Below are 15,723 nucleotides of genomic sequence, written 5' to 3' on the forward strand. Positions count from 1 at the left end.
AGAGGGCAAGTTTTCCAGCTGTTCCCATCTCCATCCCCAGCCTTATCTCCTGACTGGATTCTTGATCACCCCCAATAAACACGGGCTCTTCATTCGTTTCAGTATTTACTAACCTCAAAACAAGGCAATGTAAAGATGAATAATCACACTCTGCAGGTGATCTGTATGCATGCCTTTGAGTTGGGCTGAAAGAGGAAGTTTTTTTTTTTTTTTTTAAACTTTTTTTTTTTTTTTAAGAGACGGTTTCACCATGTTGGTCAGGCTGGTCTTGAACTCCTGACCTCAGGTGATCCGCCCGCCTCGGTCTCCCAAAGTGCTGGGATTACAGGCGTGAGCCTCCGCGCCCGGCCGGAAAGAGGAAGTCCTTTACCTCTCTGTCTTCCCTTATTTATTCTCTTTTAATCCATTTCTTCCATTCATTCGTAACTTGCGGGCGTTTCTTTAGTATTATCTAATACTTGGCGGTTCCCCCCCACCCGCGACACACACTTTTTTGTAAGCATGCGCACTCCTGGATGAGAGAGAGGACCGCTCCGCCAGGCGGTCCCGCCTTCTGACGTCGACCATTGGCCGGCTTTGCCAGCGCGCTCCTGATTGGTGGCTGTGGGCCGGGCTCCGCTGTTTCTCAAAGTTGGTGATACAGCGGCGGCGCGGCGGAATGGCAGCGGCTGCGGACTGGTTCTTAGGCGGGCCCACGGCGGTGCGGCTGCAGAGGTCGCCGCTACTCAAGGTGCTGGCGGAGCAGCTGTGGCACGACGCGGAGGGCGGCCGGACGTGTGGCGGCTGTCGTGGGCGACGGCGGGCCGCGGGCTGCTGGAGCTGGCGGCCGTGTGGATGCAGGGCACGGTGGTGATGGCTGGCCGCAGCGAGGCGCGGCTGCGGGACCCGAGCGGGGCCTTCTCGGTCCCCGGCCTGGAGCGGGTGCGGCGCAGGCGGCCCTGCCTCCTCCCAGGTAATGCCCGGGCCTCACCGGGTGCTCTCTTCCCTGCTGTCCCCCGAGAAGTTGCCAGCGGCCAGATTCATTGAACCTGGTCTTGACACTGGAAAGGGGGCGGGGCGCCACGGGACTGCCCTACCTCCGGGCCTCTGCCCCTGGGGTTCCCCCCCTGAGTACCCTTGCTTCGGTCCCTTCTCGGTCAAGTTGATCTGATGATAAGCATCACCTGCAGTCCCTTTAACAAATACAGATTTCCGGGACTCTTCCACCTCCTAATGGGAATCTTCTGGGAGGAACCCCGGCACCTGCATTTGTCACAAGCCCCCTCCCCCAATTGATTTCCTTGTTCACCATCAAGTTTTGGGAAATACTGCCCTGGGAACTTCTGCTCATCCTTAACACTCAACTCAAATGTACCTTTCTCAGGGAAGTCCTCCCCAACCCCTAGGAACGGGAGGCCCTCCTGTGCTGCTCCTTCATTGAACTGCCCTGGGCTAGAGCTCACACACGTTTGCCTCCTCTTTTTTTTTTTTTTCTTTTTGAGACGGAGTCTCACTGTCTCCCAGGCTGGGGTGCAGTGGCACGACCTCGGCTTACTGCAGCCTCCACCTCCCGGATTTAAGCTATTCTTGTGCCTCAACCTCCCAAGTAAATGTGATTAGAGGCATGTGCCTCTACACCTGGCTAATTTTTTTTTTTTTTTTTTTTTAAGAAGACACTGGGTTTTGCCATGTTTGCCAGGCTAGACTTGAACTCTTGGCCTCAAGTGATCTGCCCGCCTCGGCCTCCCAAAGCGCTGGGATTACAGGCACGAGCCACCGCGCCCTGCCTGCTTCCTCTCTTAAGCCACTGATACTCAAAACTTGAGCATGTATTTGTCTCTCCTGGAGGGCTTGCTAAAGCTGGGATGGCTGGGGCTCCACGCTCTGGGTTCCTGAGTCACAAGGTCCAGGTGGGGTTGGAAATTTGCATTTCTAACCAGCTCCTAGGTGATGCTGATGCTGCTGGTCTACTTTTGACTTTTTAAAACGTTTTATTTATTTGAGATAGGGGATTCACTGTGTTGCTCAGGCTGGCCTTGAGCTCAAGCAGCCCTCCTGCTCATCCTCCTTGGGTAGCTGGGACTATAGGCCTGCACCACCACACCTGGTGTTTGGGGGCCATACTTTGAGAACCACTGGGCCAGACCGAGCTTCTGGAAGGCCAGAGCTGTGTGGTCTTGACAACTGTATTCTCAGCATCTGGCCCAGTGCCTGACACATAAGTGCTCCAAGAACCAATTGTCTTGAGTGACAGGCAGTGGACATCCATCTCACTTGTTCACTGAGATGTCAATGGAGCAGGTGTTATACATCAGCCCCTCACGTGCAGCGCTGGGCTGCAGCAGAGACCCGATAAAGCCTGCTGGGAGATAGGCAGTGAGCATGTGTCCCAGAGGATCGCTGATCTCTGGGCAGCCATGAGGATGTACAAGGTGCTGAGTGGCCCTCAGAGGCTTCTGGAGGATGTTGAGATCTAAGCTGAGGAGGTCTGAGGATACGTGGGCCTTCCCTTCCCTGGGAGATCAGGCCAATATCACTTCATTCCTAAGGGCCCCTCCTGCTCAGTCTTGGAGTCTTAACTAGAGGCAGATAGGTCAGTGGTCTGGCCTGAACTGCTTTGGACTCAGGCTTAGGTGAATTCCTGGCTTCACCCCTTCCCAGCTGAGCTGCCTGGAGCACTTTTGTTAACTTTTCTGGATTTGTACTCTTTTGTAAAAAGAAGCTAATCATTCCTGCCTGTTGTGTTGATTCAGTAAGTAAACAACTGCCTTAACAGTGTGCCTGGCTCATAGTGAGGGTGCAGAACATGCTCTTCTCCCCTCCCCCCACCATCTTGCCCTTAAGCCTTCCCGCTGTCTGCCTGCCCTCAGCCCCAGCGCTGGTCTAGTACAGGGTCAGCAAACTACAGGCCTTCTCTTTTCACATGTCCAGTGAACTAAAAATGCTTTTTAAAGTTTTATTTATTCCTATTATTTTTATTTTTGAGACAGAGTCTTGCTCTGTGTCTCAGGCTGGAGTGCAGTGGCACAATCACAGCTCACTGTAACCTCCACCTCCCAGGTTCAGGCGATTCTTGTGCCTCAGCCTCCTGAGTAGCTGAGATTACAGGTGTGCACCACCATACCTGGCTAATTTTTGTAGTTCTAATGGAGATGGGGTTTCATCATGTTGGCCATACTGGTTGGTCTCGAGCTCCTGGCCTCAAGTAATCCTCCCACCTTCGCCTCCCAAAGTGCTGGGATTCTAGGCATGAGCCACTGTGTCTGGCAGGTTTTTACATTTTTAAATGGTTCAAAGAAAAATCATGACGTGAAAAGTATATGAAATTCAAGCATCAGTGTCCATGAGGTTTTTTTATTTTTTTATTTTTTGAGACGGAGTTTTACTCTCGTTGCCCAGGCTGGAATGCAATGGCACAATCTTGGCTTACCACAACCTCTGCCTCCTGGGTTCAAGCAATTCTCCTGCCTCAGCCTCCCAAGTAGCTGGGATTATAGGCATGCGCCACCATGCCTGGCTGATTTTTTGTATTTTTAGTAGAGACGGGGTTTCTTCATGTTGATCTAGCTGGTCTTGAACTCCCGCCTCAGGTGATCTGTCTGCCTCAGCCTCCCAGAGTGCTGGGATTACAGGTGTGAGCCACTGCGCCCCACCATAAGTAAAGTTTTATTGGAATGCCTTGGTACTTTTCAGAATGCCTCAGCCAGTGTCCCACTACAGCTAGAGTTGAGTATCTGGGACAAAGACCCTATGGTGGGAAAAGCTCGAAATATTTACTGTCTGACCCTTTACAGAAAACATTTGCCAACCCTCCCCTTTAGCCTTTGCCCAACATGTAACCCATGCTGCTTGGTGTGTTGGCTTGCAGGCAAAGCCCCTTGCAGGCAGGCTGGGGCAGTCTCCTGTCTGATCTCAGCCCTGGCATAAGCCTGGCATCTAGTAAATACTTCATTATTTGAACCAGTGGACATTGGTGAACTTGTCTGACATACCCACTGGCCTGAATGCCAGCTGGCAGGGGCCATGCCATTTCCTCTTGTTAATTAATACCAAGTCCAGCTTGACAAAATTGAGTCACTGCCTTCAGGCAGGGAGGCAGGGAGGTAAGCAGGCCACTAAAACACAAAGTAACATTGCAGGCAAGAGCCAGGTGGTGCAGACGAGGGACAGCTGATCCAGGCTTGAGGGCTCAGGGAAGGCTTCCTGGAAGAGGCAGCCCTGAAGGATGCACTGGAGTTACCTGTAAGGACCAACCCTCCTGGGACTGAGAGGGTCCTGGGACTGAGAGGGTCCTGGGACGTGGGGCTTTCAGTGTTAAAACTAGGACAGTTGTGCACCCTCTGTCTAGGTGCAGTGGCAGGAGATTGTGCAGCTCCATGGAACAGCCTGTGCAAAGGCTTGGAGGGAATAGAGTCCTGTGCATTTGGGGAGCCTGGGACAGTGGTGGAAGGAAGGAGGGGTCTATCCTGATGAGCCTCAGTGGCTGTCTGGAAGGACCTGCCTGCTTCAAGGTCGCCTTGAACTCTGCTCACTGCACTGCTGCTCTAGTGCTGTTCCTCCACTGCCTCTTCCTCTGGAACATCCAGGAGTTTGTTTCCATAAACCTAAGGTGCTGAAGATGCTGAGTTGAATGAGAAGCTTTTCCTGTCCTTAAGCTGCTCTTTGTTTGCAGGAGAAGCAGAGAAACCATGCTTACCTAGATCGTGCTGCGATCAACTGAGTTCTGGAGGCAGGAGGTGGATTTGAGAATGTTGACTGCAGCAGTGGGGTGGGGATGGTTTTGAAGTGGAGGAAGCTGGCAGAACATGGGCTGGGAACCATTGGAGTGGTCATGGCAACCAGGGGGTGGGGATACGGGAAGGAGAGGGTGGGACAGAGTGGAGAGCTGGGAGAGGGTGTGGGTAGAACCTACAGGGCCATTTTGTTTCATCGCATGCCTTTGAGCTCATCTGGCTGGCTGTGTGTGCCTTCCTACTAGAGCTCCTGTTCCCCTCTCCTGGTCAGATTGTTCTTGGACTTGTTCTTCTCTTCCTGTGCCTTCAGTTGTTCTACTTTTGTGTGTTCCAACCCTACCAGCACTTTAGGCCCATTCAGAGGGAACAACAAGTGCATTTTCAGAACTAGCCTTTCATTGAGGGACCCAAGTGGAATGTGGGGAGGAGCTCTGAGAACCTGAGCACATCCTGCCTGAGGTTGAACAGCAGGATTAGGGGTCAGCTTGCCTGGCTTCCTTCCGTCAGAGCCCCAGGCCCCACAGGCAGTGCAATGAAAGCAGCCTTATAGGGGCAGGCAGCAGGGCTGGCACCAGGCCTGTCCTTCCTGCAGTGTTTGGAGTTTTCTTTTATGCAGTTGGGTTTTGTGTGGTTGAGACCGATCAAGTTTTGCTTTGAAGGAGAGTCACTTCCCAATGGAATGGGAAGCGAATCACAGTTAATATGTCATTAGATCATCCAGGTGGCAGCCTGCCCTTGTGTGGATTTGTTTGTATGTGCTGAGGTGGCAGGGATAGGTCCCAGCAATTGTAACAGTGGGGCAGGGGCTGCCTGCCCAGCCTTTTTGGCAGCGTGGAGGGAAAATTGGATTTGCTTGGTAACTGTCAGAGGGTGTCTGCAGAAAGAGGATGCGTCCTGTGCACAGAGACCAGTCACATACTCTGTAGCATTGAGCAAGGAATGGGATTAGAGGAAAGCTGAGGTTTTCAGCCCCTGCCTCAGAGCAGCCTGTCTAATTTTAACTCATACTCTGATGGAAGCGTCTCCTCCATTCCTTAGGCATGATTACAGTTTATGTGACGGTTTTGTTTGGCCTAGTAAAATCAGAAACGAAAGAAGGTGGCTGTGTACGGTGGCTCATGCCTGTAATCCCAGCACTTTGGGAGACCGAGGTGGGTGGATCGCCTGAGGACAGGAGTTCCAGACCAGCCTGGCCAACATGGTGAAACCTTGTCTCAACTAAGAATACAAAAATTAGCCAGGTGTGGTGGTGGACACCTGTAATCCCAGCTACTCAGGAGGCTGAGGCACAACAGTCACTTAAACCCAGGCGGCGGAGGTTGCAAGGAGCCGAGATCACACCACTGCACTCCAGCCTGGGCAACAGAGTGAGGCTGTCTCAAAAGAAAAAAAAAAAAAGAAAGAAAGAAAAAAGAACATTACTATGGGCTTTTCTTCTTTTTTCTAGGAAAGTATGTGATGGTGATGGGAGTGGTGCACGCCTGCAGGCTGTGAAGATGACAGACCTTTCTGATAATCCCATCCGTGTAAGTATGTGGGAACTGGAAGTGGAAGATCTACACCGGAATATTCCTTAGATGATGTTGGAACTGTCGTTAAAAACAACCAAAATCCAACGATTTACAAGCTTATAATGATGTGGATTTCATGGACATTTTTCAATGCTTATTTTTCAAAAGTTTCTGAGAGCCTTGCTTTGGTTGACCAAGGAGTCTGGATGTAGGAATGTTTAAATCCTGGGATACTTGCTTTGCCTGTGTTTGCTGATGAGAAGCAGATGCTTTTGTCTTCCTGGTGTGTGTGTGTGTGTGTGTGTGTGTGTGTGTGTGTGTGTGTGTGTGTTAATTCTCTCTCTCAGACACAGAAGTCTCATGTTACATTTTCCAAATTTTTTGTGTGATGATACTTTTTCCATTACTGCTGCATCCCTGTTTTACAATGCAAAATTTATCTCAGTCATTGCCCGTGGTGTTTGAACTGTAGTTATGGGCAGGAAGACAGACTGTGTAAAAAAGGAATGACATCATGGCTCCTCATCTTCTTCATCAGCAACTACCATAACCAGTTTGCAAGTCAAATGGCATTTCATAACAGCAGGCGTGGCGGCCCCCAAAAGAAAATAGCTCCTTTTCTGCTTCGGACACCACTCAAATATTTAGACACTGCTCTATGCATTTTCCTCTGCTAGAGAAGGTGATGCCTTCTTCCATCACTCACAGATGTTGAGATGTTTTCAGAATTTCTTGTTGAAATGAAAAACATCAAGATTAAGGATGCTTTTCAGGCCTTAGCTGAACTTCCGCTTCATTACTTTGGGAAAGACATGGCGAGTTTCCTAGTTTAGAGTTCTTTTGTCTTTTTGTATGGAATGACTTTGCTGTGATTTGAATATTGGGTTTCTGCTGTCTGCTTAATACCCATGCCTGATTTTTGGAAATTGTACATATCAAGGGAGTTAGGTTATGCTCTGACATGGTTGTAGACTTTCACCAGGATTATTGATATTCTACCTCTAATAAATTAATATGCTATATATATTTTTAATAGATTTAAAAAAAAGTTCTAGGTTTTCAGAAAAATGGAGCAGAAACTACAGCATTCCCACATACTCTACCCTCATACCCCACTCTCCCAGGTTTTCCACCTGTGAACATCTTTTATTAGGATGATACATTTAATAAACCAACATTACATTTTTATTAACTAAAGTCTCGTTTACATTGGGCTTCATTCTTCCTCTTATATATTCTGTGGATTTTGCCAAATGCACAATAACATGTATCCACCATTACAGTATCCAGAATAGTTTCACTTCCCTGGGTTCCCCTTGTTCACCCCTCCACCCAAACCTGATAATATCTGATCTTTCTTTTTCAGCTTTGTCTTTTCCAGAATATCATATAGTTGGATCATACAGTATGTAATTTTTTTTGGACTGGCTTCTTTCATTTGCAGTGCATATAAGATTCCTCCATGTCTTTTTTTTTTTTTTTGAGACAATCTCACTCTTAGCCAAGCTGGAGTGCAAGGGCACAGTCACAGCTCACTGCAGCCTCAACCTCTAGGCTCAGGTGATCCTTCCATCTCAGCCTCCCGTGTAGCTAAGACTACAGGTGTGCATCACCATGCCTGGTTAATTTTTTGTATTTTTTGTAGAGACAGGATTTTGCCACGTCACCCAGGCTGGTCTCAAAGTCCTGGGCTCAAGAAATTCTCCCACCTCAGCCTCCCAAAGTGCTGCGATTACAGGTGTGAGCGACTGTCTCAACTCGTCTAGGTCTTTTTGCAGCTTATTAATTTCTTTTTCTTTTTCTCTTTTTTTAAATAAATGCCCATGTTTATTATAAGATAGAAACATGAAGAATTCCTTAGGGACTTTTTTTTTTTTTTGAGATGGAGCCTCACCCTGTCACCCAGGCTGGAGCACAATGGTGCAATATCTGCTCACTGCAACCTCTGCCTCCCAGGTTCAAGTGATTCTCCTGCCTCACCCTCCTGAGTAGCTGGGACTACAGCTGTGTGCCACCACGACCGGCTTATTTATTTATTTATTTGAGTTTTTTTTTTTTTTTTTTTTTTTTAAGATGGGGTCTTACTTATTTGAGGTTTTTTTTTTTTTAAGATGGGGCCTTGCCTGGTCACCCAGGTCACCCAGGCTGGTGTACAGTGGCACGATCATGGTACACTGCAGCCGCAGCCTCCCAAACTCAAGCAATTCTGCAACCTCAGCCTCCTGAGTAGCTGGGACTACAGGCAGGAACTCCTGGGCTCAAGCCATCTTCCCACCTTGGCCTCCCAAAGTGCTGGGATTACAGGCATCAGCCGCCACACCTGGCCGGCTCATTTCTTTTTATTAGTGAATAATGTTGCATTGTATGAATGTACTATAGTTTTATCTAATCCACCTATCGAAGGGCATCTTACTTGATTCCAATCTTTGGTAACTATGAATGAGCTGCTGTAAACATTCATGCCCAGGTTTTGTGTGGGTGTTGTTTCCAGCTCATTGGAGTAAATGCCTAGAAGTGCAATTGCTGGGCCATATGGTAAACCTATGGTAAACCTATGGTTAGCTTTGTAGAAACTGCCAGACTGCTTTTACATTCTCACCAGGAATGAAGGGGAGTTCCTGTTTCACATCCTTTCCAGCATTGAGTGCTGTCAGCGTTGGGTGTGCTGTGCTTTTTTTTTTTTTTTTTTAAGACGGAGTCTCACTCTTGCCAGGCTGGAGTGCAGTGGCGCAATCTTGACTCACTGCAACCTCTGCCTCCCGGGTTCAAGCGATTCTCTTGCCTCAGCCTCCCAAGTAGCTGGGACTACAGGTGTGCGCCACCATGCCTAGCTAATTTTTTTAAAAAATATTTTTAGTAGAGACAGGGTTTCACCATGTTGGCCAGGATGATCTCAATCTCTTGACCTTGTGATCCAACTTGACTGCCTTGGCCTCCCAAAGTGCTGGGATTACAGGCATGAGCCACTGTGCTTGGCCTATGCTGTACTTTTAAACTCTTTTCTTTTTACAGCAGGGCAGATTGGAAAGTGTGCCTTGTTTTTGTTGCCCACATGAAGCTTGTTTTGAACTGTTTTATGTTCACAGTTTGGGATTTTTGAGGCAATGTTGCTGAGCTGTCCTGTCAACCTGAATTTGAGTCCTTTATCTGCCACTAACCTTGCCATGTGACTATGAGCAAGGTACCTAGCCTCTCTGTTCTTCAGTTTCTTTATCTGTAAAATGCAGATTATGCCCAGCTCATAGCAGTGGTGTGAGGAATAAATGAAGATACTTGTAGATCACTTTTACATGGTATGTGACACTTGGTAGGCACCAAATCATTGTTGCTGGGAGGATCAGTACATTCTTGCTTGTCTACACACACACATACACACACACACACACACACACAGAGAGAGAGAGAGAGAGAAACAGAGACAGAGAAATTGCAGAGATAGTACAAAGAGTTCCCATGCTTCCCCCATTATTAGCATCTTACACTAGTATGGTGCATTTGTTAAAATTAATGAACCAATATTGAGATGCTTTTATTAACCCAAGTCTGTACTTCATTCAGATTTCTTTGGGTTATTCCTAATGTCCTTTCCTGTTCCAGGGTCCCATCTGGGACACCACATTTCATTTCGTCATTGTATCTCCTTAGGCACTCTCCCTGGCTGGGTCACTTGTTGAGTTGCTTTTGATTGCATTGAAATTTAATTTTGGTGCAGACAGTGAGATCTCTGTTACGGAGTTCTTAGGTTAAAACTTAGTCACAATGGCTGGGTGCAGTGGCTCATGTCTGTAATCCCAACACTTTGGGAGGTCGAGGCGGGCTGATCACTGGAGGCCAGGAGTTCAAGACCAGCCTGGGCAACATAGTGAGATTCCCCCCATCTGTACTAAAAATAGAAAAAAGGTTGCCAGTCATGGTGGCACGCACTGTAATCCCAGCTACTCTGGAGGATGAGGCATGAGAATTTCTTGAACCCAGGAGGCGGAGGTTTCGGTGAGCTGAGATTGTGCCACTGTACGATGAGGCCAGATTCTGTCTCAAAAAAAGGGCAGACTTTATTCACAAAATTGTTATGGGGCATCCTGTAGTAGTCCCGGAGCTGGATGTGTAGTAGATTCCTGAGATTGTAATCTGAAGTCTGCTGTGCTGTGGTGAAACCTGCTTGTATACCAGAAAGCAGACCCAAGCTGCTGGAAACCACCTCTACCATATCCTGTCCTATTTGTCCTCACCCAGCTTCTGGTAAATAATGTCCATTGAAAAATGCTGGTTGGGTTGACATGGTGGTTTGAGCAATAACACATCTCAGGAATGTTGGGGGGTGCGGGGTAGGAAAAGGAGGCCACTGTGTTTTTTCCTGACAGTCCCCTTAACACTGCTGGTGGCTCAGTGCTGGAAGGGTGTCGCCCCAGCATGTTAGCTGAACTGTGTGGTTTCTCTGCATGTTAATAACTTGCACTGTTTCAGCTTGTGTTTTCTCCTTGACATCACCAAATGAAAACATATGTCAGAGGTTTTGGATTTCTGGTGCCAAATCCAAGCTGGTTTATCAGCAAACACCCCCTGCCAGACAGTGGCACCTGTGTGCTGAGGCAGAGCTGCTTCCCTTCAACTCTGGCTCTTTTCTAAGAACTGAAAATAAGCTGCGGAGGCTGTGACTTCACTTTTCTTGGAACTGCTTTACATTGCCCCCAAAATGCAGAAAACCCTCATTTGGCAGTTTTTGGATTGCTGAGTTCTCTAATTCTTTCTGCTGCTCATTCTTGTAATGCTTAAATTTGACAAATTCTTCTGCATCGGGAGAAGCAGGAGGGGGAAGGAATGACCGTGTGAAGGAACTGAGTGCTTTGTCGCTCTTCCTGTTGCTGTGTGGTTTAATGGTTGACAAGAAAAAGCACCTGGAAGAGACACTGTGTAGAATGTCTCCCAATTCCAGGGGTCACAGCCCTGTGATCTGCTGGCCAGCAGTTGGCTAGGGCTGCTGTTGCTGAACATCAGACTACAGCCCAAACTTAAGAGCAGCTGTAAGGACAAGGGGAAAAATGCATTTTCAGCCATAATGACCTACGTTTAGTAGATATTTTGGAGCTCGTGCAAAAGGACATCTTCAAGGGGCCTCTGCCTCCTTGCAATAGGGAGATAGTGATGTCCGCCAAACCTGGGGTTGGGTCCTGGTCCTGCCCATTCCTGTCTGACTTTGGTCTTGAAAGTCAGTCTGTGAAGTGGAGACAATTCTTCCTTTGAAGGGTGGTACCTGGTAGGTTCTTGGGAACTGAATTAGGTTTCCCCTCCTGAGAGTGGGTCTCTGTAGACAGTCAGATACGTTGTTCTGAAATCATCTGTTGCTATCTCTGTCTCTGTTGGAGGTTCTTCCAGTGATGTGTGATTGTGTCTTACTTACCTCAGTATCCCTGCCCAGCATGGCGTCTTACATAACATACATGGGCAGTCAGTCAGTGTTACGACTGGCTGGGTTTTAGGCTGGAAGACAGTGGAAATATATAAGCAAAGGCAGTGTCTTGAATTTACACTTGGCCTGCAGCAGTTTTCAAATGAAAGGAGACCCCTACTTAGGAGGGCCTTTTGAATTGGGCCCCCTGTATGGTTTCTAGTGGGCCCGAGGGCAATGGCTAGACTGTTGGGGAGTGCTCTTTAAGTACAGAGGGAAGAATTGGTAAAGACATAAAAGCATAGAGGAAAAGGATTGAGACAGTCGAGTCCAAAAAATGATTCATGTGGTTTGGGCAGAATCTGAAATGAGAGGCCTTTGAGACTGACTAAACATCTCTTGATAAAGAATGCAAATTCAGCTGGACTCGGTGGCTCACACCTGTAACCCCAGCACTTTGGGAGGCCGAGGTGGGCAGTTCACCTGGAATCGGGAGTTCAAGACCAGCCTGGCCAACATGGCGAAACCCTGTCTCTACTAAAAATGCAAAAATTAGCCAGACCTGGGGTGGGAGTGCCTGTAATCCGAGCTACTTGGGAGGCTGACACAGGAGAATCACTTGAACCCAATCAACCCAACGGAGGTTGCAATGAGCTGAGACTGTGCCACTGCACTCCAGCCTGTGCTACAGAGCAAGACTCTGTTTCAGAAAAACAAAACAAAACAAAACAAGAATGGAAGTTCAACTAAGAATTAAGTGTCAGGGATTGTGCTAGAAGCCATCTTGTGAGTTGCTTCATTTTATTGTCCCAGTACCCCTGGGAGGTCTATTTCCCCTATCCCCTTTCACAGCTGTGAAAACTGCAGCCATGGAGATGAAGTCCTTTGTCCAGGGGCTCTGTCCAGCTGCAGAGCCAGGTTATGAACCACTAGGTGCCCCTCATCGTTAAAGACACTGTGTTGTTGCGGGTGGCCGGGACCAGGCCCTTCCCTACGGCACCTTGTCCCCAGGGCAGCTCTGGGAGCTGATGGTCTCTGCGTGGGCACTGGCACCCCCTGCTGGTCTGTGCTCGGGAAATGGAATGACAACCAGTTGCCAGAAAACAAAGGCACAGAATGAAGCAAAGGAATGAAACGGGGCCACGAGAAGCTTTACCTCTGTCTACCCGGGAGTTCTGCCCATTATGGCCAAGCCGAGGTGGGGGTCGGGGGTGCTGGATTTGGCAACCAGATGGGTTCTGAGGAGCTTGCAGTGGGGCCAGCCCCAGTGTTCATTAGTTGGATGACCTTGGGTGGCTTATTTCACTGCCCTTACTTCTGATAGCCATAGAAACGGGATGATGTGGGGTCAGAGAGGTCAAATAATTCACCCACATGGCTGTTAGCTGGAATCCAGTGCTTAAGAGTTTACTTTAGTGGCTCACACCTGTAATCCCAGCACTTTAGGAGGCTGAGGCGGGCGGATCAGCTGAGGTCAGGGGTTTGAGACCAGCCTGGCTAACACAGTGAAACCCGGTTTCTACTAAAAATACCAAAAAATTATCTGGGCGTGGTGGCGCATGCTACTCGAGAGGCTGAGACAGGAGAATCACTTGAACTCGGGAGGCAGAGGTTGCAGTGAGCCAACACTGCACCATTGCACTCCAGCTTGGGCAAAACTCCATCTCAAAAACAAAAAGAAACCACAAAAGTTCACTTTATTGGCCTTTTTGTGGCCAAGCGCCTGCTGGGTTCCAGGCTCTGGGGATACACAAGGTGAACGAGACACATGGTTGCTCACTGTGCAGCTTGGTGACTTCTTGGACCTCCCGTTCCTCCTTACATTCCTGTTTAAGCCTGAGAAAGCCCTGTGCTTTTAAGAACGTGTTTGGTTAGATTGGGCTCACCTGGGTATCCAGGCCAGTCTCCCCTTCTCAAACCCCTTGCTAATCCCACTGGCAAAGTCCCTTTTGCTACATAAGGTGACGTATTCAGAAGTTCTTGGGATTAGGGCATGGACATTGTTGTGTGGGGAGGGACAGTCTGCCTACCTAGTCAGCCCTCTAGACCCTGAAGATGTATGTTCATCCCAAATACAAAATACTTTCACCCTGCCCTAAAGCCTCATCCCATTATAACATCAACTCGAGAGTCTAAAATCTGCTCTAAATCTCGTCACCTAAATCACCTCAATCTGGCATGTGGGAGGCTCTGGGGATGACCAGTCCTGAGCAGTTCCTCTCCCTCTGTGAACCTGGAACTCACTAAACCAGTTACCTGGCCCTAAAGTGTAGTCGGCAGCCACTCAGAGGGGTACAATCCAGTTCTGTTCCTGATCCAAGGGACCTGAGATGTGATATGGGCAAGAAAGATAAAGAAGAAACAAAGAGGCTGCACACCCAGAAATACCAGACCACTAAGCCTCCTTTCCTCCTGGTCACAGAGGACAGGGAAAGGAGTTTCTCCAAAGGGCCTGTCGGCACCTCATTCCATGTCCTGTGAGCTTGGGAGAAGGCTGAGCTAGACACTTTCCTTCAGCGGGTACTGCTCATTGTAGAAAGTGGGTCAGGCCGGGAGCGGTGGCTCACACCTGTCATTCCAGCACTTTGTGTGGCCGAGGCAGGCTGATCTCCTGAAACCAGGAGTTTGTGACCAGCCTGCTCAACATGGTGAAACCCTGTCCCTATTAAAAATACGAAAATTAGCCAGGCGTGGTGCTACATGCCTGTGGTCCCAGCTACTCAGGAGCTGAAGCAGGAGAATTGCTTGAACCCAGGAGGCGGAGGTTGCAGTGAGCCCAGATCATGATCCTGCACCCCAGCTTGGGCCACAGAGTGAGACCCTGTCTCAAGAAAAAAGAAAGAGAGTCGGAGTCAGGGCCTGCCCTGGGGTCTTCCACTGGACAGCTGTGCATTACTTGTAGGTGAAAATTTTCCCAGAGCACAGCTAAGCCTGGTTGGCCTGTGTGTAGGACTCCTGCATGTAGCTAATTATCAGCTCCACCTGGGCTGTTTTTACCTCGTCCCTACCCAATAGCTTTAATTAGGATCCACGTGCTGAGGGCTCAAGAAAGTCTAAGCTTTTAGAAAGGTCTCCGGTGAGTCTCATCATCAACTAGGTTTGGCAGCCACAGATCTACAGCTTTCTGGCCCAGAGACACCTGGGGCACAGGAGGAGTCAGAGCTGCCCGTGACGCTGGTTGTAAGCTGGTGAAGGCTCACTCGAGTGGGGACCCTGGAGCCCAGGGGACCAGGACCAAGGGGTCCCTGCATGCCCCAGGTTTCTGAGGAGAAGAAAGGAAGGCTGGAAAAGCCCATGTGGAGGAATGGAGCTGCTCTGCCTCCTGGACATCCAGGGCCATGCTTGATACTGGGCTGCTGCAAGGTAGTGATATCAAGTTCCCTTTTTAAAAAGCCCTGTGACTGGGTGCAGTGGCTCACACCTGTAATCTCAGCACTTTGGGAGGCCAAAGAGGGTGGATCACCTCAGGTCAGCTATTTGAGACCAGCCTGACCAACATGGTGAAACACCATCTCTACTAAAAATACAAAAATTAGCCAGGCTTGGTGGCACATGCCTGTAATCCCTGCTACTTAGGAGGCTGAGGAAGGAGAATTGTTTGAATCTAGGAGGCGGTGGTTGCAGTGAGCTGAGATTGCACCACTGCCCTTCAGCCTGGGTGACAAAGCAAGACTCCATTGCGAAAAAAAACCAAAAAAACAAAACAAAAAAAACAGCCTTGTTAATTTCCTCCCGTGTGTTGATGCACTTGCTATAATAATTATTCCCGCCATTATAAGTCACCTGCTCCCAGGGCTGCCCTGCCCATTGCGAGACCTATTCTGTCTTCTTAAGTGTGACCTCCACCTCCCGGGTTCAAGTGATTCTCCTGCCTCAGCTTCCCGGGTAGCTGGAACTACAGGCACGTGCCACCATGCCCAGCCAATTTTTGTATTTTATAGTAGAGATGGGGTTTCACCATGTTGGCCAGGATTGATCTCTTGACCTTATGATCTGCCCATCTCGGCCTCCCAAAGTGCTGGGATTACAGGCATGAGCCACTGTGCCCAGCTGGGAAAAATCTTTTTAAAGATGCACGTATATAGTAAAATGCATATCCCAACACAAATGTTGC

At 48.8% G+C, this 15,723-nt stretch overlaps 1 protein-coding gene and 1 pseudogene across 2 annotated transcripts in view; one reads left to right on the top strand and one right to left on the bottom strand.

Moving 5' to 3' along the window:
* Nucleotides 1-539: 539 nt before the first annotated feature.
* LOC116562756 lies at nucleotides 540-7,242 on the top strand (annotated as a pseudogene). The gene is made up of 2 exons (XR_004274089.1): nucleotides 540-952; nucleotides 6,160-7,242. The product of XR_004274089.1 is annotated as a recQ-mediated genome instability protein 2-like (transcript).
* A 7,456-nt stretch (nucleotides 7,243-14,698) lies between these two features.
* LOC116554797 overlaps nucleotides 14,699-15,723 on the bottom strand; it is a 62,536-nt gene continuing 61,511 nt past the window's right edge. The window contains 1 exon segment of the mRNA XM_032282910.1: nucleotides 14,699-14,822. Coding sequence (XP_032138801.1) covers nucleotides 14,699-14,822 — 124 coding nt within the window.

This window comes from Sapajus apella, unplaced genomic scaffold (genome assembly GCF_009761245.1).
Source record: "Sapajus apella isolate SASKATOON/1434 unplaced genomic scaffold, GSC_monkey_1.0 scaffold2, whole genome shotgun sequence".
Lineage (NCBI taxonomy): Eukaryota > Metazoa > Chordata > Mammalia > Primates > Cebidae > Sapajus > Sapajus apella.